General features: G+C 46.2%; 1 protein-coding gene across 1 annotated transcript in view; it reads right to left on the bottom strand.

The window, feature by feature from the left end:
• Positions 1-248: 248 nt before the first annotated feature.
• LOC129394165 (uncharacterized) overlaps positions 249-26093 on the bottom strand; it is a gene marked incomplete at both ends in the record, with an annotated part of 35896 nt that continues 10051 nt past the window's right edge. The window contains 3 exons of the mRNA XM_063598430.1: positions 249-374; positions 9186-9314; positions 18108-18236. Of these exons, the coding sequence (XP_063454500.1) occupies positions 249-374; positions 9186-9314; positions 18108-18236 (384 nt within the window). The remainder of the gene's footprint in view (positions 375-9185; positions 9315-18107; positions 18237-26093) is intronic.

Genomic DNA, 26093 nt, shown 5'->3' with positions numbered 1-26093 from the left:
ACAAAGGTTAAAAAAACTTATTTTTGACCAAAAGCTCTGTTGACATTCTATTAAACACCGACCTATTTAATTTTCATAATGTAAATGGCAGATATTTTCATATTTCTTATGCTAATAAATCATTTCCCTGATTTTTGGGGTAAAACCACATATTCATAATGAAGTCCAGAAACGTGAATTGTTTCATATAACTTATTCTTATTTGTGATTACAAGTATACCTCTACAGAAAGTTAGTATACTCACAGAAAGGTAACTTGTGCGGAGGGAGATGGCAAATTTATAACTTCTCAGAAACACAGTAATGATAAGTAACCAAAGACTTCCACCAAAGTCAGTCCCACGATGACGAAGGTCAGCCAGAGTATTGATAACCTGGAATAATAATAGTTGAAATAATGAAAAGGTCAATGACACTGACAATATTTCACTCAGAAAGAATCATCCTTAGAAACCGTCAACCTCCTCCAAAAGGTAACCACATCCCTCAGATATCACCGTGGGATTCCACTGCTACAAAAAAGAACAGAAGTTAGAGAAGTCTCATGTTTTTCAGATGGCTGGTAGTGTTTTTAGGCATTGCAAATGTGGGGTGTTGTCTTTCTTGGTATAAAGCAGGGATATCCAATCTTTTGACTTCCCTGCCTATATTAAAAGAAGCAAAGTTGTCTTGAGCCACACATAACATACACTGACACTAACAACAGCTGATGATCTTAAAAAAACCTCTTTTTTTTTTTTTTTTGACACAGAGTTCCGCTCCACTCAGTCGCCCAGGCTGGAGTGCAGTGGTGCAATCTCAGCTCACTGCAACCTCCAGCTCCTGGGCTCAAGCCATTCTCCTCCCTCAGCCTCCCGAGCAGCTGAGATTACAGGTCTCTGCCACCACGCCCGACTAATTTTTGTATTTTTAGTAGAGATGAGGTTTCACCATGTTGGCCAGTCTGGCCTTCAACTCCCGACAGGCGATCTGCCTGCCTCGGCCTCCCAAAGTGCTGGGATTACAGGTGTGAACCACCGTGCCCGGCCATTGTTTTTGTTTTTGTTTTTGTTTTTGTTTGTTGTTTCTTTTTGAGATGGGGTCTCACTCTGTCACCCAGGCTGGAGTGCAGTGGTGTGCTCTCGGCTCACTGCAACCTCTGCCTCTCAGGTTCAAGTGATTCTCCTGCCTCAGCCTCCTGAGTAGCTGGGAGTACAGGTGCCTGACAGTGCACTCAGCAAATTTTTTTATTTTTTGTGGAGATGGGGTTTTGCCATGTTGGCCAGGGTGGTCTCGAACTCCTGACCTCAGGTAATCTGCCCGCCTCAGCCTCCCAAAGTGCTGGGATTACAGGCATGAGCCACTGTACCTGGCCAAAATCTCCTAATGTTTTAAGAAAGTTTACAAATTTGTGCTGAACTGCATTCAAAACTGTCCTGGGCCACATGCAGCCCGTCACTCATGGCTAAGACAAGCTAAGTATAAAGTAATTATCTTTCCTTTTCTTTTTGTTTTAAGACAAAGTCTTGCTCTGTCACCCAGGCTAGATTGCAGTGGCATGATCTCAGCTCACTGCAACCTCCGCCTCCCGGGTTCAAGCGATTCTCCTGCCTCAGCTACTGAGTAACTGGGATTACAGGCGCCTGCCACCACGCTCGGCTAATTTTTGTATTTTTAGTAGAAACAGGGTTTCACCATCTTGGCCAGGCTGGTCTCCAACTCCTGACCTCATGATCCACCTGCCTCGGCCTCCCAAAGTGCTGGGAATACAAGTGTGAGCCACTGCACCTGGCCAGTAGTTATCTTTTCTTTAGTTATTTACTTGTTTTTTAAATTGATGTATAACATTGGATGCATTTATTATATATCACATGGTAAAAGAATCCCTCTAAATAATACTTCTCTCTTGGATTATATGAATCTTTGTCATTTAAAGCTCAGCATAAGTTAAAAAAAAAAAAAAAATACAATGAAGAGATTACTTCATTCACAAATAAGTATCGAATTTTAGTGCTTAAAAATTAACAAGGTGGGCCGGGCGTGGTGGCTCACGCCTGCAATCCCAGCACTTTGGGAAGCCGAGGTGGGTGGACCGCGAGATCAGGAGATTGAGACCATCCTAGCTAACACGGTGAAACCAATCTCTACTAAAAATACAAAAAATTAGCAGGGCATGGTGGCACCCGCCTATAGTTCCAGCTACTTGGGAGGCTGAGGCAGAAGAATCACTTGAACCCGGGAGGCAGAGGTTGCAGTGAGCCGAGATCGCACCACTGCACTTCAGCCTGGGTGACAGAGCGAGACTCTGTCTCAAAAAAAAAAAAAAAAAAAAAAAAAAAAAAAATTACCAAGATGGAGATCATGAAAATGGCATGAATAGTGTGGGATTTCTCTAAGATTGTTGACATTAATTCCATTAGACTCTTATGTGAGTGAAGACGATAACATTTCTACATCGATTCCTCAGGATTTAACTATATATTCTTGAAAACATCTCAATTTTAAATGTTTCTTTCAAGATGGTGAATTAAACAGAGATAGCCCTTCAACAGGTTGAACTCAGCATATGCTGAGTCTGAAATGGAAATGATGGACTTAGAGAACCATACAACAATGGTCATGATTTCAGAAACATGGTGTTGAGCAGAATAAAGCAGACACAAAAGAGTACCTATGGCATGGCATGCATCTGTATACACGAAATTCCAGAATAAGCAAGCTAACCTAGGATAAGAAAGAGACTGGCTGGGAAGAGTGAGAGTTCACTTTCTGGGGTGACATAATAGTGTAGATCTTGGCTGGGCACGGTGGTTCATGCCTGTAATCCCAATGCTTTGGGAGGCCGAGGCGGGCGGATCACCTGAGGTCGGGAGTTCAAAACCAGCCTGACCAACATGGAGAAACCCTATCTCTACTAAAAATACAAAATTAGCTGGGAGTGGTGGCACATGTCTGTAATCCCAGCCACTCGGGAGGCTGAGGCAGGAGAATCGCTCGAATCTGGGAAGCAGAGGTTGCGGTGAGCTGATATTGCCCCATTGCACTCCAGCCTCGGCAACAAGGGAGAAACTGTCTCAAAAAAATAAATAAATAAATAAAATAATGTAGATCTTGAAAGGGGGTTGGTTTATGCTGGTGTATGTACTTTCCAAAGTTAGTAAACTTACACTTAAGGTTATATAGTTTGGCCAGGCGCGGTGGCTCACGCCTGTAATCCCAGCACTGGGAGGCCGAGGCAGGCGGATCACGAGGTGAAGAGATGGAGACTATCCTGGCGAACATGGTGAAACCCCGTCGCTACTAAAAATACAGAAATTAGCCAGGCGTTGTAATCAGAGCTACTCAGGAGGCTGAGGCGGGACAATTGCTTGAACCCCGGAAGCGGAGGTTGCAGTGAGCCGAGATCTTGCCACTGCACTCCAGCTCTGTCTAAAAAAAAAAAAAGTCATCAAACCAGATGACACAAATCAAATGACATTTCACTTCGTTTTGGTCCGTTTTGTTTGTTAGAGACAAGAGTGCAGCGGGGCCATCTCGGCTCACTGCAACGGCCAGCTCCTGGGCCCAAGCGATCCTCCCACCTCAGCCTCTCCAGTAACTGGGATAACAGGTACGCACCACCAGGCCCGACTAATCTTTTTTGGAATTTTTTGTAGAGATGGGGTTTTGCTATGATGCCCTGGCTAGTCTTCAACTCCTGGACTCAAGTGATCTGCCCACCTCGGCCCCCTAAAGTGCTGGGATTACAGGCCTGAGCTGTGTCATTTCATGCCGCGTGACACAGCCCAGTAAAAAGGAAGAAACCCCGCGGGTCCAGCGTCTACTCACACAGGTGGACTGATGGCTGATAAATCCCAGCAGGAGCCAAAAGAGGAGCCGAAAGAGCAGCCACAGCACCCGTCCACTCACACAGGTGGACTGATGGCTGATAAATGCCAGCAGGAGCCAAAAGAGGAGCCAAAAGAGCAGCCACAGCACCCGCATGTCCTGGTCCTTTCAGGCGCCCTGAGGCGGCCAGGACAGAGGTGGAGGTGGCTTAGGGCAGGGGGGAGGGAACGGGACGGGGACCGGGGGCCGGATCTGAGTTGGGGAGGGGGAGGGGAGGGGAGGGGAGGGGGAGGGGAAGGGGAGGGGGAGGGGAGGGGGAGGGGAAGGGGAGGGGAAGGGGAGGGGAAGGGGAGGGGAAGGGGGGAAGTAAGGGGAGGGGAAGGGGAGGGGAAGGGGGGAAGTAAGGGAAGGGAAAGGAGGAGAAGGGGGCTGTTGGGCACCTGGAGGAGGTGGAGGAGGAGGAGGAGAAGAAGAAAGGGTCTGGGAAAGGATCCGGTTCAAATTAAGTACTCAAGCGCTGGTGGAAGGCTTAGCTACAGGTCACGGAGAAGATCAGGGAAGCAACAGGACACGCGGGGCAAGGGAGCGTTGAGGCTTAGGAGCAATTAGAGGGAGACTAAGGTTCTGCTTTCCACCAAACCTTCTTCGGTCTGGGCCCTCCCTTAGCAACCCTGGGGCTTCATACTCCCTCTCCACCAATCCCTGATGACCCCGGTGGTGCCTCACAATGGACATTCCAAGTAGCGCCCGCATCATTCCAATGACCCCTCCCCCATCTCAGTCCCCCACGCTCCTCCCAAGGCCAGGTCCTCTCTGGAACCTTCACAAACCTGATTTCTGGTCCTCCCCAACCAGCTCCCTGTCCCTGCTTCTGGGCGCTCCTTCCTTCCTGAGCTCCCAGGGTTCCTCAAGGTCACTTTTGGCGACAAAACATAAAAAACAAATGATGGCAGGATGGCAGGAAGAACCTCATACCCAAGCAGAGTGCCAGGGTTTACAGCCTCCGCTCAGCCATTCATATCTTAAGCAACAAAACATCAGCAGGATGCGGAAGGTCCCGATAGTAAAACATCTCCATCACATCCATGTAGCCATCCGCCCATCAACCTGTATCTCAGGAACAAATGTACATACATTCATTTTAAGCAGGCATGGTACATTTACAAAAATTAACCTGACTTATTTTGTTCCAGCAAATCTCAATATGTTTGAGAGCAATCCAATCACACAGCATGTTTCTGATCATATAACTGTGCTAGAAGTCAATGATTAAAAGCTAATTCAAAATTATTATTTGCTTGGAAATTCAAAGTGCCCTTATAAGACATAAACATAAGAAAGAATCCAAAATGAAACAAGATTGCCTTTCAACTCAATGATAAGATCATAACATGGCAATAAAATGTCTCCCTCTGGCCTGGGAATTCCTCTTTGTGCCACAAGGTTGTGTGATCTCAAATCACCCCTAACCCACCTAGACATTTTAACATCCGAAACCGAGTGATGATGTCCTTATCTATATCATCTTACTGCCTGTGTGTGTGGACTTTAAATTCTGAACCCAAATGAGGGGGAGAAAACCAAGTTGACTTTCATGATTGATCTCTCAGGGATGTCCAAGGAATCTGTGCATTTCAAGAAACAAAGTTCATCAGCTTCTCTCCTAAGGTATTTGCCCACAATACCCAGAGGGCTTGGCAGCATCGTGTGTGATGGGTGGGGAGCTCCAAGCAGGTGGGCAGGACCCAGGGGCCTGGTGACCAGGACAGACCCCCACTGTCCATCACCTTTCCTGGCCCTGTCCTCGGCTAAACTTCCCACAGGCCTTCTGCCCGATCACACAGAGTGTGCCCAAACTCACTCAGGCCTCTGGCAGCTGAAAACCACTGCTTTAAATCCCTTTACCATTTACTATGACATAAGGTTATTGTTAACAGGAAATATTCGATTGATGCTACAAATGGAAAGCCAATGCCTTTACCATAAATAGAAAAACAACCCTAAGAAACAAGCAAAACAAAAACAAAACAGGGGCTGGGTGTGGTGGCTCACGCCTGTAATCCCAGCACTTTGGGAGGCCGAGGTGGGCGGATCACAAGGTCAGGAGTTCCAGACCAGCCTGGCCAATATGGTGAAACCCTGTCTCTAATAAAATACAAAAATTAGCCGGGTGTGGTGGTAGGCGCCTGTAGTCCCACCTACTTGGGAGGCTGAGGCAGGAGAATAGTTTGAACCCAGGAGGCAGAGTCTGCCGTGAGCCGAGATTGCACCACTGCACTCCAGCCTAGGCGACAGAGCGAGACTGTGTCTCAAAAACAGCAACAACTACAAACAAACAAAAAACAGGGTTAACAAAACGATGGAATTCAATTCTATTTATATGCTGCAGCCATGTTCCAGCCCTAGATTTCGCTGGGCATGGTGGCTCACGCCTGTAATCCCAGCACTTTGGGAGGCTGAGGCAGGCGGATCACGAGGTTAGGAGTTCAAGACCAGCCTGACCAACATGGTGAAACCCTGTCTCTACTAAAAATACAAAAATTAGCTGAGCATGGTGGCGCACGCCTGTAGTCCCAGCTACTCGGGAGGCTGAGGCAGGAGAACTGCTTGAACCCAGGAGGCAGAGGTTGCAGTGAGCCAAGATCCCACCACTGCACTCCAGCCTGGTGACAGAGTGAGACTCCGTCTCAAAAAAAAAAAAAAAAAATGACATGAATATACTTCACACAACTGAACTGCACACTTCAACACGGTTAGATGGTAATTATCATCTTGTAAGTATTTTACCACAGGTTAACATGTTTCACAACCTGAAAAGGAAGTAATTACCTTCAGCTCTCTGAGTTCTAGAATTTGTAACATTTCACCCCCTGCTCCTTCCTGATCCGCACTGGAGCATCTTTCTTCTGTCCCTGCTCTACTCAGAGTTCACTTTCCCTTCCCTCACATCAGCTTCGTTGAGGCCGGTTTGAACTTAACGCAAAACATTCTCACTAATGACTGAATTCCCACCAAGATTTCCATATTATCACAGTATGCTTTTAATCTTCGAAGACATTAAATATTTGTTCTCATCATAGCTAAAATGCAATGCAAATCCCATCTCAGATGTGGGTCAGATACCTATGAATCTCCTGAGGTAGTCATTGAAATGACTTTTTTCTTGAGACGGAGTGTCACTCAACCATGCTGAAGTGCAGTGGCGCTACCGTGGCTCACGGCAACCTCCACCTCCCAGATTCAAGCGATTCTTGTGCCTCGGCCTCCCAAGTAGCTGGGATTACAGGTGCCTGCTACCATGCCTGGCTAATTTTTGTCTTTTTAGTAGAGATGGGATTTCACTATGTTGGCCCATCTGGTCTTGAACTGCTGACCTCAAGTGATCCACCTGCCTCAGCCTCCCAAAGTGCTGGGATTACAGGCATGAGCCACCACACCTGGCCTGAAATAATATCTTTCAAATTCTTTGTAGAATTTGTTTTTTCCTGATTTCTGCACATAGGATCAAAAAAAAATCATGTACTAGGATTTCGAGAGAAGCAATGGGTAATCTAAAAAGATGAGAAGAGCAACCACGTCTATCCCACAGCTACTGCTAGATTTCATAGGAAAGGTAGCTGGCCCAGTTTGGAGCTAGGAGAAATGTCAAACACACGAAGAAATGAGAGGCAAAGAAATGCCATCACGCATGAATGCTTCATGGCACCCATGATGTCCCTGCTTAGGAGGTAATGGTATAGATGACTAGATGACAAGGACAAAGATGAGAGGTGCAAAGTTGTCCAAGTCCAACAGCTCAACTGAACTTTCCTAAATGGAATTGTTAAAAAGTGGTAAATTTAAAAACTTCCCCTGGCTCACGTGGTGGCTCACGCTTGTAATCCCAGCACTTTGGGAGGCTGAGGCGGGTGGATCATTTGAGGTCGGGTTTTGAGACTAGCCTGGCCAACATGGTAAAACCCCGACTCTACTAAAAATACAAAAATTAGCTGGGCATGGTGGTGGGCACCTGTAATCCCAGCTACTTGAGAGGCTGAGGCAGGGGAATCACTTGAAGCCAGGAGGTGGAGGTTGCAGTGAGCCGAGCTCACACCATTATACTCCAGCCTGGGCAACAGAGGGAGACACGTCTTGGGAGTGAGAAAAGAAAAAAAAAAAAAAAAAAAAAAAAAAAGCTTCCTCCAATTTATACCGAAAATTCTCTGTTCAGGACTAAGTGGCACAGAGAATGTTAAATGTGCCTAGATATCTTCATAACTCATATATTTTCTGTTTTCTACATATCTTGAAAGGCAGTGCCAAATGACGTGTAATTATCTAGGCGGTAAAACTGAAACATACTTCCTCTTCCCTTGAATATAAAAAAGCATTGTGGTATTAGTACTTTTATCTTGGATCATTGTTCAGAAGGAGGTTCAGCCCCCAGACGGCCACATTTTTACTGTCATGAATGGCAAGACAAAATGTAGAGCTCAACTTCCCCAAAGGAAAAAAGGCTCAAAAGACAAATTATGGCACAACTTAGCAGCCAAATTCTTACCAAGTACAGACTTTTGACATACTGATCTCTCTCCAGTTGCAAGTGGGAACATGCACTTTGAATGATGTCATTCAAAATTACCCTGCCCAGACACACTTTTCATTGATTCTCTTGGAGGGCAGTTCTAAGAGATTCTCTGGGGCTTTCTCTGCATCATGAGACCCAGTGCAGTTCTGCCCTTCACCTTCCGGCAGTTTGTCACCTCGTCCCTATGACCTCAGAGGAACTTTGTCTCAGGCCAACTGTTTGTTCCTTGGGCTCTTTCATTTCCCCTAAAAATCATTTGCTGCCCCTCTAAATGGCCTACATCTCCATCTATCTCCCTCTCCCCTCAGAAGAGGGTGCTCTTTAAGCATCAACCATCCAGCCCTTCTAGCAGTCTCATTTTTCAGCTGGTTCCCATGTTTATGCCTGTTCTATGTTTTTCTTTTCCTGTTAAGCTGTCTGTTGTCAGCTCATTTCTGCAGTGAATCTTCAGAGTGGAGATTGGAAGTTTTCCTTCCACCCATACGATAGAACTATAAAGCAGAAGAGTTTAGAAAGACTTTCCTATTTAAGTGACGAAACCTCATACTCCATTTGTGACAAATAGCACAAAGGTTAAAAAAACTTATTTTTGACCAAAAGCTCTGTTGACATTCTATTAAACACCGACCTATTTAATTTTCATAATGTAAATGGCAGATATTTTCATATTTCTTATGCTAATAAATCATTTCCCTGATTTTTGGGGTAAAACCACATATTCATAATGAAGTCCAGAAACGTGAATTGTTTCATATAACTTATTCTTATTTGTGATTACAAGTATACCTCTACAGAAAGTTAGTATACTCACAGAAAGGTAACTTGTGCGGAGGGAGATGGCAAATTTATAACTTCTCAGAAACACAGTAATGATAAGTAACCAAAGACTTCCACCAAAGTCAGTCCCACGATGACGAAGGTCAGCCAGAGTATTGATAACCTGGAATAATAATAGTTGAAATAATGAAAAGGTCAATGACACTGACAATATTTCACTCAGAAAGAATCATCCTTAGAAACCGTCAACCTCCTCCAAAAGGTAACCACATCCCTCAGATATCACCGTGGGATTCCACTGCTACAAAAAAGAACAGAAGTTAGAGAAGTCTCATGTTTTTCAGATGGCTGGTAGTGTTTTTAGGCATTGCAAATGTGGGGTGTTGTCTTTCTTGGTATAAAGCAGGGATATCCAATCTTTTGACTTCCCTGCCTATATTAAAAGAAGCAAAGTTGTCTTGAGCCACACATAACATACACTGACACTAACAACAGCTGATGATCTTAAAAAAACCTCTTTTTTTTTTTTTTGAGACAGAGTTCCGCTCCACTCAGTCGCCCAGGCTGGAGTGCAGTGGTGCAATCTCAGCTCACTGCAACCTCCAGCTCCTGGGCTCAAGCCATTCTCCTCCCTCAGCCTCCCGAGCAGCTGAGATTACAGGTCTCTGCCACCACGCCTGACTAATTTTTGTATTTTTAGTAGAGATGAGGTTTCACCATGTTGGCCAGTCTGGCCTTCAACTCCCGACAGGCGATCTGCCTGCCTCGGCCTCCCAAAGTGCTGGGATTACAGGTGTGAACCACCGTGCCCGGCCATTGTTTTTGTTTTTGTTTTTGTTTTTGTTTTTGTTTGTTGTTTCTTTTTGAGATGGGGTCTCACTCTGTCACCCAGGCTGGAGTGCAGTGGTGTGCTCTCGGCTCACTGCAACCTCTGCCTCTCAGGTTCAAGTGATTCTCCTGCCTCAGCCTCCTGAGTAGCTGGGAGTACAGGTGCCTGACAGTGCACTCAGCAAATTTTTTTATTTTTTGTGGAGATGGGGTTTTGCCATGTTGGCCAGGGTGGTCTCGAACTCCTGACCTCAGGTAATCTGCCCGCCTCAGCCTCCCAAAGTGCTGGGATTACAGGCATGAGCCACTGTACCTGGCCAAAATCTCCTAATGTTTTAAGAAAGTTTACAAATTTGTGCTGAACTGCATTCAAAACTGTCCTGGGCCACATGCAGCCCGTCACTCATGGCTAAGACAAGCTAAGTATAAAGTAATTATCTTTCCTTTTCTTTTTGTTTTGAGACAAAGTCTTGCTCTGTCACCCAGGCTAGATTGCAGTGGCATGATCTCAGCTCACTGCAACCTCCGCCTCCCGGGTTCAAGCGATTCTCCTGCCTCAGCTACTGAGTAACTGGGATTACAGGCACCTGCCACCACGCTCGGCTAATTTTTGTATTTTTAGTAGAAACAGGGTTTCACCATCTTGGCCAGGCTGGTCTCCAACTCCTGACCTCATGATCCACCTGCCTCGGCCTCCCAAAGTGCTGGGAATACAAGTGTGAGCCACTGCACCTGGCCAGTAGTTATCTTTTCTTTAGTTATTTACTTGTTTTTTAAATTGATGTATAACATTGGATGCATTTATTATATATCACATGGTAAAAGAATCCCTCTAAATAATACTTCTCTCTTGGATTATATGAATCTTTGTCATTTAAAGCTCAGCATAAGTTAAAAAAAAAAAAAATACAATGAAGAGATTACTTCATTCACAAATAAGTATCGAATTTTAGTGCTTAAAAATTAACAAGGTGGGCCGGGCGTGGTGGCTCACGCCTGCAATCCCAGCACTTTGGGAAGCCGAGGTGGGTGGACCGCGAGATCAGGAGATTGAGACCATCCTAGCTAACACGGTGAAACCAATCTCTACTAAAAATACAAAAAATTAGCAGGGCATGGTGGCACCCGCCTATAGTTCCAGCTACTTGGGAGGCTGAGGCAGAAGAATCACTTGAACCCGGGAGGCAGAGGTTGCAGTGAGCCGAGATCGCACCACTGCACTTCAGCCTGGGTGACAGAGCGAGACTCTGTCTCAAAAAAAAAAAAAAAAAAAAAAAAAAAATTACCAAGGTGGAGATCATGAAAATGGCATGAATAGTGTGGGATTTCTCTAAGATTGTTGACATTAATTCCATTAGACTCTTATGTGAGTGAAGACGATAACATTTCTACATCGATTCCTCAGGATTTAACTATATATTCTTGAAAACATCTCAATTTTAAATGTTTCTTTCAAGATGGTGAATTAAACAGAGATAGCCCTTCAACAGGTTGAACTCAGCATATGCTGAGTCTGAAATGGAAATGATGGAGTTAGAGAACCATACAACAATGGTCATGATTTCAGAAACATGGTGTTGAGCAGAATAAAGCAGACACAAAAGAGTACCTATGGCATGGCATGCATCTGTATACACGAAATTCCAGAATAAGCAAGCTAACCTAGGATAAGAAAGAGACTGGCTGGGAAGAGTGAGAGTTCACTTTCTGGGGTGACATAATAGTGTAGATCTTGGCTGGGCACGGTGGTTCATGCCTGTAATCCCAATGCTTTGGGAGGCCGAGGCGGGCGGATCACCTGAGGTCGGGAGTTCAAAACCAGCCTGACCAACATGGAGAAACCCTATCTCTACTAAAAATACAAAATTAGCTGGGAGTGGTGGCACATGTCTGTAATCCCAGCCACTCGGGAGGCTGAGGCAGGAGAATCGCTCGAATCTGGGAAGCAGAGGTTGCGGTGAGCTGATATTGCCCCATTGCACTCCAGCCTCGGCAACAAGGGAGAAACTGTCTCAAAAAAATAAATAAATAAATAAAATAATGTAGATCTTGAAAGGGGGTTGGTTTATGCTGGTGTATGTACTTTCCAAAGTTAGTAAACTTACACTTAAGGTTATATAGTTTGGCCAGGCGCGGTGGCTCACGCCTGTAATCCCAGCACTGGGAGGCCGAGGCAGGCAGATCACGAGGTGAAGAGATGGAGACTATCCTGGCGAACATGGTGAAACCCCGTCGCTACTAAAAATACAGAAATTAGCCAGGCGTTGTAATCAGAGCTACTCAGGAGGCTGAGGCGGGACAATTGCTTGAACCCCGGAAGCGGAGGTTGCAGTGAGCCGAGATCTTGCCACTGCACTCCAGCTCTGTCTAAAAAAAAAAAAAGTCATCAAACCAGATGACACAAATCAAATGACATTTCACTTCGTTTTGGTCCGTTTTGTTTGTTAGAGACAAGAGTGCAGCGGGGCCATCTCGGCTCACTGCAACGGCCAGCTCCTGGGCCCAAGCGATCCTCCCACCTCAGCCTCTCCAGTAACTGGGATAACAGGTACGCACCACCAGGCCCGACTAATCTTTTTTGGAATTTTTTGTAGAGATGGGGTTTTGCTATGATGCCCTGGCTAGTCTTCAACTCCTGGACTCAAGTGATCTGCCCACCTCGGCCCCCTAAAGTGCTGGGATTACAGGCCTGAGCTGTGTCATTTCATGCCGCGTGACACAGCCCAGTAAAAAGGAAGAAACCCCGCGGGTCCAGCGTCTACTCACACAGGTGGACTGATGGCTGATAAATCCCAGCAGGAGCCAAAAGAGGAGCCGAAAGAGCAGCCACAGCACCCGTCCACTCACACAGGTGGACTGATGGCTGATAAATGCCAGCAGGAGCCAAAAGAGGAGCCAAAAGAGCAGCCACAGCACCCGCATGTCCTGGTCCTTTCAGGCGCCCTGAGGCGGCCAGGACAGAGGTGGAGGTGGCTTAGGGCAGGGGGGAGGGAACGGGACGGGGACCGGGGGCCGGATCTGAGTTGGGGAGGGGGAGGGGAGGGGAGGGGGAGGGGAAGGGGAGGGGGAGGGGAAGGGGAGGGGAAGGGGAGGGGAAGGGGAGGGGAAGGGGGGAAGTAAGGGGAGGGGAAGGGGAGGGGAAGGGGGGAAGTAAGGGAAGGGAAAGGAGGAGAAGGGGGCTGTTGGGCACCTGGAGGAGGTGGAGGAGGAGGAGGAGAAGAAGAAAGGGTCTGGGAAAGGATCCGGTTCAAATTAAGTACTCAAGCGCTGGTGGAAGGCTTAGCTACAGGTCACGGAGAAGATCAGGGAAGCAACAGGACACGCGGGGCAAGGGAGCGTTGAGGCTTAGGAGCAATTAGAGGGAGACTAAGGTTCTGCTTTCCACCAAACCTTCTTCGGTCTGGGCCCTCCCTTAGCAACCCTGGGGCTTCATACTCCCTCTCCACCAATCCCTGATGACCCCGGTGGTGCCTCACAATGGACATTCCAAGTAGCGCCCGCATCATTCCAATGACCCCTCCTCCATCTCAGTCCCCCACGCTCCTCCCAAGGCCAGGTCCTCTCTGGAACCTTCACAAACCTGATTTCTGGTCCTCCCCAACCAGCTCCCTGTCCCTGCTTCTGGGCGCTCCTTCCTTCCTGAGCTCCCAGGGTTCCTCAAGGTCACTTTTGGCGACAAAACATAAAAAACAAATGATGGCAGGATGGCAGGAAGAACCTCATACCCAAGCAGAGTGCCAGGGTTTACAGCCTCCGCTCAGCCATTCATATCTTAAGCAACAAAACATCAGCAGGATGCGGAAGGTCCCGATAGTAAAACATCTCCATCACATCCATGTAGCCATCCGCCCATCAACCTGTATCTCAGGAACAAATGTACATACATTCATTTTAAGCAGGCATGGTACATTTACAAAAATTAACCTGACTTATTTTGTTCCAGCAAATCTCAATATGTTTGAGAGCAATCCAATCACACAGCATGTTTCTGATCATATAACTGTGCTAGAAGTCAATGATTAAAAGCTAATTCAAAATTATTATTTGCTTGGAAATTCAAAGTGCCCTTATAAGACATAAACATAAGAAAGAATCCAAAATGAAACAAGATTGCCTTTCAACTCAATGATAAGATCATAACATGGCAATAAAATGTCTCCCTCTGGCCTGGGAATTCCTCTTTGTGGCACAAGGTTGTGTGATCTCAAATCACCCCTAACCCACCTAGACATTTTAACATCCGAAACCGAGTGATGATGTCCTTATCTATATCATCTTACTGCCTGTGTGTGTGGACTTTAAATTCTGAACCCAAATGAGGGGGAGAAAACCAAGTTGACTTTCATGATTGATCTCTCAGGGATGTCCAAGGAATCTGTGCATTTCAAGAAACAAAGTTCATCAGCTTCTCTCCTAAGGTATTTGCCCACAATACCCAGAGGGCTTGGCAGCATCGTGTGTGATGGGTGGGGAGCTCCAAGCAGGTGGGCAGGACCCAGGGGCCTGGTGACCAGGACAGACCCCCACTGTCCATCACCTTTCCTGGCCCTGTCCTCGGCTAAACTTCCCACAGGCCTTCTGCCCGATCACACAGAGTGTGCCCAAACTCACTCAGGCCTCTGGCAGCTGAAAACCACTGCTTTAAATCCCTTTACCATTTACTATGACATAAGGTTATTGTTAACAGGAAATATTCGATTGATGCTACAAATGGAAAGCCAATGCCTTTACCATAAATAGAAAAACAACCCTAAGAAACAAGCAAAACAAAAACAAAACAGGGGCTGGGTGTGGTGGCTCACGCCTGTAATCCCAGCACTTTGGGAGGCCGAGGTGGGCGGATCACAAGGTCAGGAGTTCCAGACCAGCCTGGCCAATATGGTGAAACCCTGTCTCTAATAAAATACAAAAATTAGCCGGGTGTGGTGGTAGGCGCCTGTAGTCCCACCTACTTGGGAGGCTGAGGCAGGAGAATAGTTTGAACCCAGGAGGCAGAGTCTGCCGTGAGCCGAGATTGCACCACTGCACTCCAGCCTAGGCGACAGAGCGAGACTGTGTCTCAAAAACAGCAACAACTACAAACAAACAAAAAACAGGGTTAACAAAACGATGGAATTCAATTCTATTTATATGCTGCAGCCATGTTCCAGCCCTAGATTTCGCTGGGCATGGTGGCTCACGCCTGTAATCCCAGCACTTTGGGAGGCTGAGGCAGGCGGATCACGAGGTTAGGAGTTCAAGACCAGCCTGACCAACATGGTGAAACCCTGTCTCTACTAAAAATACAAAAATTAGCTGAGCATGGTGGCGCACGCCTGTAGTCCCAGCTACTCGGGAGGCTGAGGCAGGAGAACTGCTTGAACCCAGGAGGCAGAGGTTGCAGTGAGCCAAGATCCCACCACTGCACTCCAGCCTGGTGACAGAGTGAGACTCCGTCTCAAAAAAAAAAAAAAAAAATGACATGAATATACTTCACACAACTGAACTGCACACTTCAACACGGTTAGATGGTAATTATCATCTTGTAAGTATTTTACCACAGGTTAACATGTTTCACAACCTGAAAAGGAAGTAATTACCTTCAGCTCTCTGAGTTCTAGAATTTGTAACATTTCACCCCCTGCTCCTTCCTGATCCGCACTGGAGCATCTTTCTTCTGTCCCTGCTCTACTCAGAGTTCACTTTCCCTTCCCTCACATCAGCTTCGTTGAGGCCGGTTTGAACTTAACGCAAAACATTCTCACTAATGACTGAATTCCCACCAAGATTTCCATATTATCACAGTATGCTTTTAATCTTCGAAGACATTAAATATTTGTTCTCATCATAGCTAAAATGCAATGCAAATCCCATCTCAGATGTGGGTCAGATACCTATGAATCTCCTGAGGTAGTCATTGAAATGACTTTTTTCTTGAGACGGAGTGTCACTCAACCATGCTGAAGTGCAGTGGCGCTACCGTGGCTCACGGCAACCTCCACCTCCCAGATTCAAGCGATTCTTGTGCCTCGGCCTCCCAAGTAGCTGGGATTACAGGTGCCTGCTACCATGCCTGGCTAATTTTTGTCTTTTTAGTAGAGATGGGATTTCACTATGTTGGCCCATCTGGTCTTGAACTGCTGACCTCAAGTGATCCACCTGCCTCAGCCTCCCAAAGTGCTGGGATTACAGGCATGAGCCACCACACCTGGCCTGAAATAATATCTTTCAAATTCTTTGTAGAATTTGTTTTTTCCTGATTTCTGCACATAGGATCAAAAAAAAATCATGTACTAGGATTTCGAGAGAAGCAATGGGTAATCTAAAAAGATGAGAAGAGCAACCACGTCTATCCCACAGCTACTGCTAGATTTCATAGGAAAGGTAGCTGGCCCAGTTTGGAGCTAGGAGAAATGTCAAACACACGAAGAAATGAGAGGCAAAGAAATGCCATCACGCATGAATGCTTCATGGCACCCATGATGTCCCTGCTTAGGAGGTAATGGTATAGATGACTAGATGACAAGGACAAAGATGAGAGGTGCAAAGTTGTCCAAGTCCAACAGCTCAACTGAACTTTCCTAAATGGAATTGTTAAAAAGTGGTAAATTTAAAAACTTCCCCTGGCTCACGTGGTGGCTCACGCTTGTAATCCCAGCACTTTGGGAGGCTGAGGCGGGTGGATCATTTGAGGTCGGGTTTTGAGACTAGCCTGGCCAACATGGTAAAACCCCGACTCTACTAAAAATACAAAAATTAGCTGGGCATGGTGGTGGGCACCTGTAATCCCAGCTACTTGAGAGGCTGAGGCAGGGGAATCACTTGAAGCCAGGAGGTGGAGGTTGCAGTGAGCCGAGCTCACACCATTATACTCCAGCCTGGGCAACAGAGGGAGACACGTCTTGGGAGTGAGAAAAGAAAAAAAAAAAAAAAAAAAAAAAAAAAGCTTCCTCCAATTTATACCGAAAATTCTCTGTTCAGGACTAAGTGGCACAGAGAATGTTAAATGTGCCTAGATATCTTCATAACTCATATATTTTCTGTTTTCTACATATCTTGAAAGGCAGTGCCAAATGACGTGTAATTATCTAGGCGGTAAAACTGAAACATACTTCCTCTTCCCTTGAATATAAAAAAGCATTGTGGTATTAGTACTTTTATCTTGGATCATTGTTCAGAAGGAGGTTCAGCCCCCAGACGGCCACATTTTTACTGTCATGAATGGCAAGACAAAACGTAGAGCTCAACTTCCCCAAAGGAAAAAAGGCTCAAAAGACAAATTATGGCACAACTTAGCAGCCAAATTCTTACCAAGTACAGACTTTTGACATACTGATCTCTCTCCAGTTGCAAGTGGGAACATGCACTTTGAATGATGTCATTCAAAATTACCCTGCCCAGACACACTTTTCATTGATTCTCTTGGAGGGCAGTTCTAAGAGATTCTCTGGGGCTTTCTCTGCATCATGAGACCCAGTGCAGTTCTGCCCTTCACCTTCCGGCAGTTTGTCACCTCGTCCCTATGACCTCAGAGGAACTTTGTCTCAGGCCAACTGTTTGTTCCTTGGGCTCTTTCATTTCCCCTAAAAATCATTTGCTGCCCCTCTAAATGGCCTACATCTCCATCTATCTCCCTCTCCCCTCAGAAGAGGGTGCTCTTTAAGCATCAACCATCCAGCCCTTCTAGCAGTCTCATTTTTCAGCTGGTTCCCATGTTTATGCCTGTTCTATGTTTTTCTTTTCCTGTTAAGCTGTCTGTTGTCAGCTCATTTCTGCAGTGAATCTTCAGAGTGGAGATTGGAAGTTTTCCTTCCACCCATACGATAGAACTATAAAGCAGAAGAGTTTAGAAAGACTTTCCTATTTAAGTGACGAAACCTCATACTCCATTTGTGACAAATAGCACAAAGGTTAAAAAAACTTATTTTTGACCAAAAGCTCTGTTGACATTCTATTAAACACCGACCTATTTAATTTTCATAATGTAAATGGCAGATATTTTCATATTTCTTATGCTAATAAATCATTTCCCTGATTTTTGGGGTAAAACCACATATTCATAATGAAGTCCAGAAACGTGAATTGTTTCATATAACTTATTCTTATTTGTGATTACAAGTATACCTCTACAGAAAGTTAGTATACTCACAGAAAGGTAACTTGTGCGGAGGGAGATGGCAAATTTATAACTTCTCAGAAACACAGTAATGATAAGTAACCAAAGACTTCCACCAAAGTCAGTCCCACGATGACGAAGGTCAGCCAGAGTATTGATAACCTGGAATAATAATAGTTGAAATAATGAAAAGGTCAATGACACTGACAATATTTCACTCAGAAAGAATCATCCTTAGAAACCGTCAACCTCCTCCAAAAGGTAACCACATCCCTCAGATATCACCGTGGGATTCCACTGCTACAAAAAAGAACAGAAGTTAGAGAAGTCTCATGTTTTTCAGATGGCTGGTAGTGTTTTTAGGCATTGCAAATGTGGGGTGTTGTCTTTCTTGGTATAAAGCAGGGATATCCAATCTTTTGACTTCCCTGCCTATATTAAAAGAAGCAAAGTTGTCTTGAGCCACACATAACATACACTGACACTAACAACAGCTGATGATCTTAAAAAAACCTCTTTTTTTTTTTTTTTTGAGACAGAGTTCCGCTCCACTCAGTCGCCCAGGCTGGAGTGCAGTGGTGCAATCTCAGCTCACTGCAACCTCCAGCTCCTGGGCTCAAGCCATTCTCCTCCCTCAGCCTCCCGAGCAGCTGAGATTACAGGTCTCTGCCACCACGCCCGACTAATTTTTGTATTTTTAGTAGAGATGAGGTTTCACCATGTTGGCCAGTCTGGCCTTCAACTCCCGACAGGCGATCTGCCTGCCTCGGCCTCCCAAAGTGCTGGGATTACAGGTGTGAACCACCGTGCCCGGCCATTGTTTTTGTTTTTGTTTTTGTTTTTGTTTGTTGTTTCTTTTTGAGATGGGGTCTCACTCTGTCACCCAGGCTGGAGTGCAGTGGTGTGCTCTCGGCTCACTGCAACCTCTGCCTCTCAGGTTCAAGTGATTCTCCTGCCTCAGCCTCCTGAGTAGCTGGGAGTACAGGTGCCTGACAGTGCACTCAGCAAATTTTTTTATTTTTTGTGGAGGTGGGGTTTTGCCATGTTGGCCAGGGTGGTCTCGAACTCCTGACCTCAGGTAATCTGCCCGCCTCAGCCTCCCAAAGTGCTGGGATTACAGGCATGAGCCACTGTACCTGGCCAAAATCTCCTAATGTTTTAAGAAAGTTTACAAATTTGTGCTGAACTGCATTCAAAACTGTCCTGGGCCACATGCAGCCCGTCACTCATGGCTAAGACAAGCTAAGTATAAAGTAATTATCTTTCCTTTTCTTTTTGTTTTAAGACAAAGTCTTGCTCTGTCACCCAGGCTAGATTGCAGTGGCATGATCTCAGCTCACTGCAACCTCCGCCTCCCGGGTTCAAGCGATTCTCCTGCCTCAGCTACTGAGTAACTGGGATTACAGGCGCCTGCCACCACGCTCGGCTAATTTTTGTATTTTTAGTAGAAACAGGGTTTCACCATCTTGGCCAGGCTGGTCTCCAACTCCTGACCTCATGATCCACCTGCCTCGGCCTCCCAAAGTGCTGGGAATACAAGTGTGAGCCACTGCACCTGGCCAGTAGTTATCTTTTCTTTAGTTATTTACTTGTTTTTTAAATTGATGTATAACATTGGATGCATTTATTATATATCACATGGTAAAAGAATCCCTCTAAATAATACTTCTCTCTTGGATTATATGAATCTTTGTCATTTAAAGCTCAGCATAAGTTAAAAAAAAAAAAAAAATACAATGAAGAGATTACTTCATTCACAAATAAGTATCGAATTTTAGTGCTTAAAAATTAACAAGGTGGGCCGGGCGTGGTGGCTCACGCCTGCAATCCCAGCACTTTGGGAAGCCGAGGTGGGTGGACCGCGAGATCAGGAGATTGAGACCACCCTAGCTAACACGGTGAAACCAATCTCTACTAAAAATACAAAAAATTAGCAGGGCATGGTGGCACCCGCCTATAGTTCCAGCTACTTGGGAGGCTGAGGCAGAAGAATCACTTGAACCCGGGAGGCAGAGGTTGCAGTGAGCCGAGATCGCACCACTGCACTTCAGCCTGGGTGACAGAGCGAGACTCTGTCTCAAAAAAAAAAAAAAAAAAAAAAAAAAAAAAAAAAATTACCAAGATGGAGATCATGAAAATGGCATGAATAGTGTGGGATTTCTCTAAGATTGTTGACATTAATTCCATTAGACTCTTATGTGAGTGAAGACGATAACATTTCTACATCGATTCCTCAGGATTTAACTATATATTCTTGAAAACATCTCAATTTTAAATGTTTCTTTCAAGATGGTGAATTAAACAGAGATAGCCCTTCAACAGGTTGAACTCAGCATATGCTGAGTCTGAAATGGAAATGATGGACTTAGAGAACCATACAACAATGGTCATGATTTCAGAAACATGGTGTTGAGCAGAATAAAGCAGACACAAAAGAGTACCTATGGCATGGCATGCATCTGTATACACGAAATTCCAGAATAAGCAAGCTAACCTAGGATAAGAAAGAGACTGGCTGGGAAGAGTGAGAGTTCACTTTCTGGGGTGACATAATAGTGTAGATCTTGGCTGGGCACGGTGGTTCATGCCTGTAATCCCAATGCTTTGGGAGGCCGAGGCGGGCGGATCACCTGAGGTCGGGAGTTCAAAACCAGCCTGACCAACATGGAGAAACCCTATCTCTACTAAAAATACAAAATTAGCTGGGAGTGGTGGCACATGTCTGTAATCCCAGCCACTCGGGAGGCTGAGGCAGGAGAATCGCTCGAATCTGGGAAGCAGAGGTTGCGGTGAGCTGATATTGCCCCATTGCACTCCAGCCTCGGCAACAAGGGAGAAACTGTCTCAAAAAAATAAATAAATAAATAAAATAATGTAGATCTTGAAAGGGGGTTGGTTTATGCTGGTGTATGTACTTTCCAAAGTTAGTAAACTTACACTTAAGGTTATATAGTTTGGCCAGGCGCGGTGGCTCACGCCTGTAATCCCAGCACTGGGAGGCCGAGGCAGGCGGATCACGAGGTGAAGAGATGGAGACTATCCTGGCGAACATGGTGAAACCCCGTCGCTACTAAAAATACAGAAATTAGCCAGGCGTTGTAATCAGAGCTACTCAGGAGGCTGAGGCGGGACAATTGCTTGAACCCCGGAAGCGGAGGTTGCAGTGAGCCGAGATCTTGCCACTGCACTCCAGCTCTGTCTAAAAAAAAAAAAAGTCATCAAACCAGATGACACAAATCAAATGACATTTCACTTCGTTTTGGTCCGTTTTGTTTGTTAGAGACAAGAGTGCAGCGGGGCCATCTCGGCTCACTGCAACGGCCAGCTCCTGGGCCCAAGCGATCCTCCCACCTCAGCCTCTCCAGTAACTGGGATAACAGGTACGCACCACCAGGCCCGACTAATCTTTTTTGGAATTTTTTGTAGAGATGGGGTTTTGCTATGATGCCCTGGCTAGTCTTCAACTCCTGGACTCAAGTGATCTGCCCACCTCGGCCCCCTAAAGTGCTGGGATTACAGGCCTGAGCTGTGTCATTTCATGCCGCGTGACACAGCCCAGTAAAAAGGAAGAAACCCCGCGGGTCCAGCGTCTACTCACACAGGTGGACTGATGGCTGATAAATCCCAGCAGGAGCCAAAAGAGGAGCCGAAAGAGCAGCCACAGCACCCGTCCACTCACACAGGTGGACTGATGGCTGATAAATGCCAGCAGGAGCCAAAAGAGGAGCCAAAAGAGCAGCCACAGCACCCGCATGTCCTGGTCCTTTCAGGCGCCCTGAGGCGGCCAGGACAGAGGTGGAGGTGGCTTAGGGCAGGGGGGAGGGAACGGGACGGGGACCGGGGGCCGGATCTGAGTTGGGGAGGGGGAGGGGAGGGGAGGGGGAGGGGAAGGGGAGGGGGAGGGGAAGGGGAGGGGAAGGGGAGGGGAAGGGGAGGGGAAGGGGAGGGGAAGGGGGGAAGTAAGGGGAGGGGAAGGGGAGGGGAAGGGGGGAAGTAAGGGAAGGGAAAGGAGGAGAAGGGGGCTGTTGGGCACCTGGAGGAGGTGGAGGAGGAGGAGGAGAAGAAGAAAGGGTCTGGGAAAGGATCCGGTTCAAATTAAGTACTCAAGCGCTGGTGGAAGGCTTAGCTACAGGTCACGGAGAAGATCAGGGAAGCAACAGGACACGCGGGGCAAGGGAGCGTTGAGGCTTAGGAGCAATTAGAGGGAGACTAAGGTTCTGCTTTCCACCAAACCTTCTTCGGTCTGGGCCCTCCCTTAGCAACCCTGGGGCTTCATACTCCCTCTCCACCAATCCCTGATGACCCCGGTGGTGCCTCACAATGGACATTCCAAGTAGCGCCCGCATCATTCCAATGACCCCTCCCCCATCTCAGTCCCCCACGCTCCTCCCAAGGCCAGGTCCTCTCTGGAACCTTCACAAACCTGATTTCTGGTCCTCCCCAACCAGCTCCCTGTCCCTGCTTCTGGGCGCTCCTTCCTTCCTGAGCTCCCAGGGTTCCTCAAGGTCACTTTTGGCGACAAAACATAAAAAACAAATGATGGCAGGATGGCAGGAAGAACCTCATACCCAAGCAGAGTGCCAGGGTTTACAGCCTCCGCTCAGCCATTCATATCTTAAGCAACAAAACATCAGCAGGATGCGGAAGGTCCCGATAGTAAAACATCTCCATCACATCCATGTAGCCATCCGCCCATCAACCTGTATCTCAGGAACAAATGTACATACATTCATTTTAAGCAGGCATGGTACATTTACAAAAATTAACCTGACTTATTTTGTTCCAGCAAATCTCAATATGTTTGAGAGCAATCCAATCACACAGCATGTTTCTGATCATATAACTGTGCTAGAAGTCAATGATTAAAAGCTAATTCAAAATTATTATTTGCTTGGAAATTCAAAGTGCCCTTATAAGACATAAACATAAGAAAGAATCCAAAATGAAACAAGATTGCCTTTCAACTCAATGATAAGATCATAACATGGCAATAAAATGTCTCCCTCTGGCCTGGGAATTCCTCTTTGTGGCACAAGGTTGTGTGATCTCAAATCACCCCTAACCCACCTAGACATTTTAACATCCGAAACCGAGTGATGATGTCCTTATCTATATCATCTTACTGCCTGTGTGTGTGGACTTTAAATTCTGAACCCAAATGAGGGGGAGAAAACCAAGTTGACTTTCATGATTGATCTCTCAGGGATGTCCAAGGAATCTGTGCATTTCAAGAAACAAAGTTCATCAGCTTCTCTCCTAAGGTATTTGCCCACAATACCCAGAGGGCTTGGCAGCATCGTGTGTGATGGGTGGGGAGCTCCAAGCAGGTGGGCAGGACCCAGGGGCCTGGTGACCAGGACAGACCCCCACTGTCCATCACCTTTCCTGGCCCTGTCCTCGGCTAAACTTCCCACAGGCCTTCTGCCCGATCACACAGAGTGTGCCCAAACTCACTCAGGCCTCTGGCAGCTGAAAACCACTGCTTTAAATCCCTTTACCATTTACTATGACATAAGGTTATTGTTAACAGGAAATATTCGATTGATGCTACAAATGGAAAGCCAATGCCTTTACCATAAATAGAAAAACAACCCTAAGAAACAAGCAAAACAAAAACAAAACAGGGGCTGGGTGTGGTGGCTCACGCCTGTAATCCCAGCACTTTGGGAGGCCGAGGTGGGCGGATCACAAGGTCAGGAGTTCCAGACCAGCCTGGCCAATATGGTGAAACCCTGTCTCTAATAAAATACAAAAATTAGCCGGGTGTGGTGGTAGGCGCCTGTAGTCCCACCTACTTGGGAGGCTGAGGCAGGAGAATAGTTTGAACCCAGGAGGCAGAGTCTGCCGTGAGCCGAGATTGCACCACTGCACTCCAGCCTAGGCGACAGAGCGAGACTGTGTCTCAAAAACAGCAACAACTACAAACAAACAAAAAACAGGGTTAACAAAACGATGGAATTCAATTCTATTTATATGCTGCAGCCATGTTCCAGCCCTAGATTTCGCTGGGCATGGTGGCTCACGCCTGTAATCCCAGCACTTTGGGAGGCTGAGGCAGGCGGATCACGAGGTTAGGAGTTCAAGACCAGCCTGACCAACATGGTGAAACCCTGTCTCTACTAAAAATACAAAAATTAGCTGAGCATGGTGGCGCACGCCTGTAGTCCCAGCTACTCGGGAGGCTGAGGCAGGAGAACTGCTTGAACCCAGGAGGCAGAGGTTGCAGTGAGCCAAGATCCCACCACTGCACTCCAGCCTGGTGACAGAGTGAGACTCCGTCTCAAAAAAAAAAAAAAAAAATGACATGAATATACTTCACACAACTGAACTGCACACTTCAACACGGTTAGATGGTAATTATCATCTTGTAAGTATTTTACCACAGGTTAACATGTTTCACAACCTGAAAAGGAAGTAATTACCTTCAGCTCTCTGAGTTCTAGAATTTGTAACATTTCACCCCCTGCTCCTTCCTGATCCGCACTGGAGCATCTTTCTTCTGTCCCTGCTCTACTCAGAGTTCACTTTCCCTTCCCTCACATCAGCTTCGTTGAGGCCGGTTTGAACTTAACGCAAAACATTCTCACTAATGACTGAATTCCCACCAAGATTTCCATATTATCACAGTATGCTTTTAATCTTCGAAGACATTAAATATTTGTTCTCATCATAGCTAAAATGCAATGCAAATCCCATCTCAGATGTGGGTCAGATACCTATGAATCTCCTGAGGTAGTCATTGAAATGACTTTTTTCTTGAGACGGAGTGTCACTCAACCATGCTGAAGTGCAGTGGCGCTACCGTGGCTCACGGCAACCTCCACCTCCCAGATTCAAGCGATTCTTGTGCCTCGGCCTCCCAAGTAGCTGGGATTACAGGTGCCTGCTACCATGCCTGGCTAATTTTTGTCTTTTTAGTAGAGATGGGATTTCACTATGTTGGCCCATCTGGTCTTGAACTGCTGACCTCAAGTGATCCACCTGCCTCAGCCTCCCAAAGTGCTGGGATTACAGGCATGAGCCACCACACCTGGCCTGAAATAATATCTTTCAAATTCTTTGTAGAATTTGTTTTTTCCTGATTTCTGCACATAGGATCAAAAAAAAATCATGTACTAGGATTTCGAGAGAAGCAATGGGTAATCTAAAAAGATGAGAAGAGCAACCACGTCTATCCCACAGCTACTGCTAGATTTCATAGGAAAGGTAGCTGGCCCAGTTTGGAGCTAGGAGAAATGTCAAACACACGAAGAAATGAGAGGCAAAGAAATGCCATCACGCATGAATGCTTCATGGCACCCATGATGTCCCTGCTTAGGAGGTAATGGTATAGATGACTAGATGACAAGGACAAAGATGAGAGGTGCAAAGTTGTCCAAGTCCAACAGCTCAACTGAACTTTCCTAAATGGAATTGTTAAAAAGTGGTAAATTTAAAAACTTCCCCTGGCTCACGTGGTGGCTCACGCTTGTAATCCCAGCACTTTGGGAGGCTGAGGCGGGTGGATCATTTGAGGTCGGGTTTTGAGACTAGCCTGGCCAACATGGTAAAACCCCGACTCTACTAAAAATACAAAAATTAGCTGGGCATGGTGGTGGGCACCTGTAATCCCAGCTACTTGAGAGGCTGAGGCAGGGGAATCACTTGAAGCCAGGAGGTGGAGGTTGCAGTGAGCCGAGCTCACACCATTATACTCCAGCCTGGGCAACAGAGGGAGACACGTCTTGGGAGTGAGAAAAGAAAAAAAAAAAAAAAAAAAAAAAAAAGCTTCCTCCAATTTATACCGAAAATTCTCTGTTCAGGACTAAGTGGCACAGAGAATGTTAAATGTGCCTAGATATCTTCATAACTCATATATTTTCTGTTTTCTACATATCTTGAAAGGCAGTGCCAAATGACGTGTAATTATCTAGGCGGTAAAACTGAAACATACTTCCTCTTCCCTTGAATATAAAAAAGCATTGTGGTATTAGTACTTTTATCTTGGATCATTGTTCAGAAGGAGGTTCAGCCCCCAGA

The sequence above is a fragment of the Pan paniscus genome, chromosome 18 (assembly GCF_029289425.2).
Source record: "Pan paniscus chromosome 18, NHGRI_mPanPan1-v2.0_pri, whole genome shotgun sequence".
Classification (NCBI taxonomy): domain Eukaryota; kingdom Metazoa; phylum Chordata; class Mammalia; order Primates; family Hominidae; genus Pan; species Pan paniscus.
The sequence above is the reverse complement of the archived record's forward strand: the minus strand, read 5'-3'. Positions and strand labels throughout refer to the sequence as shown.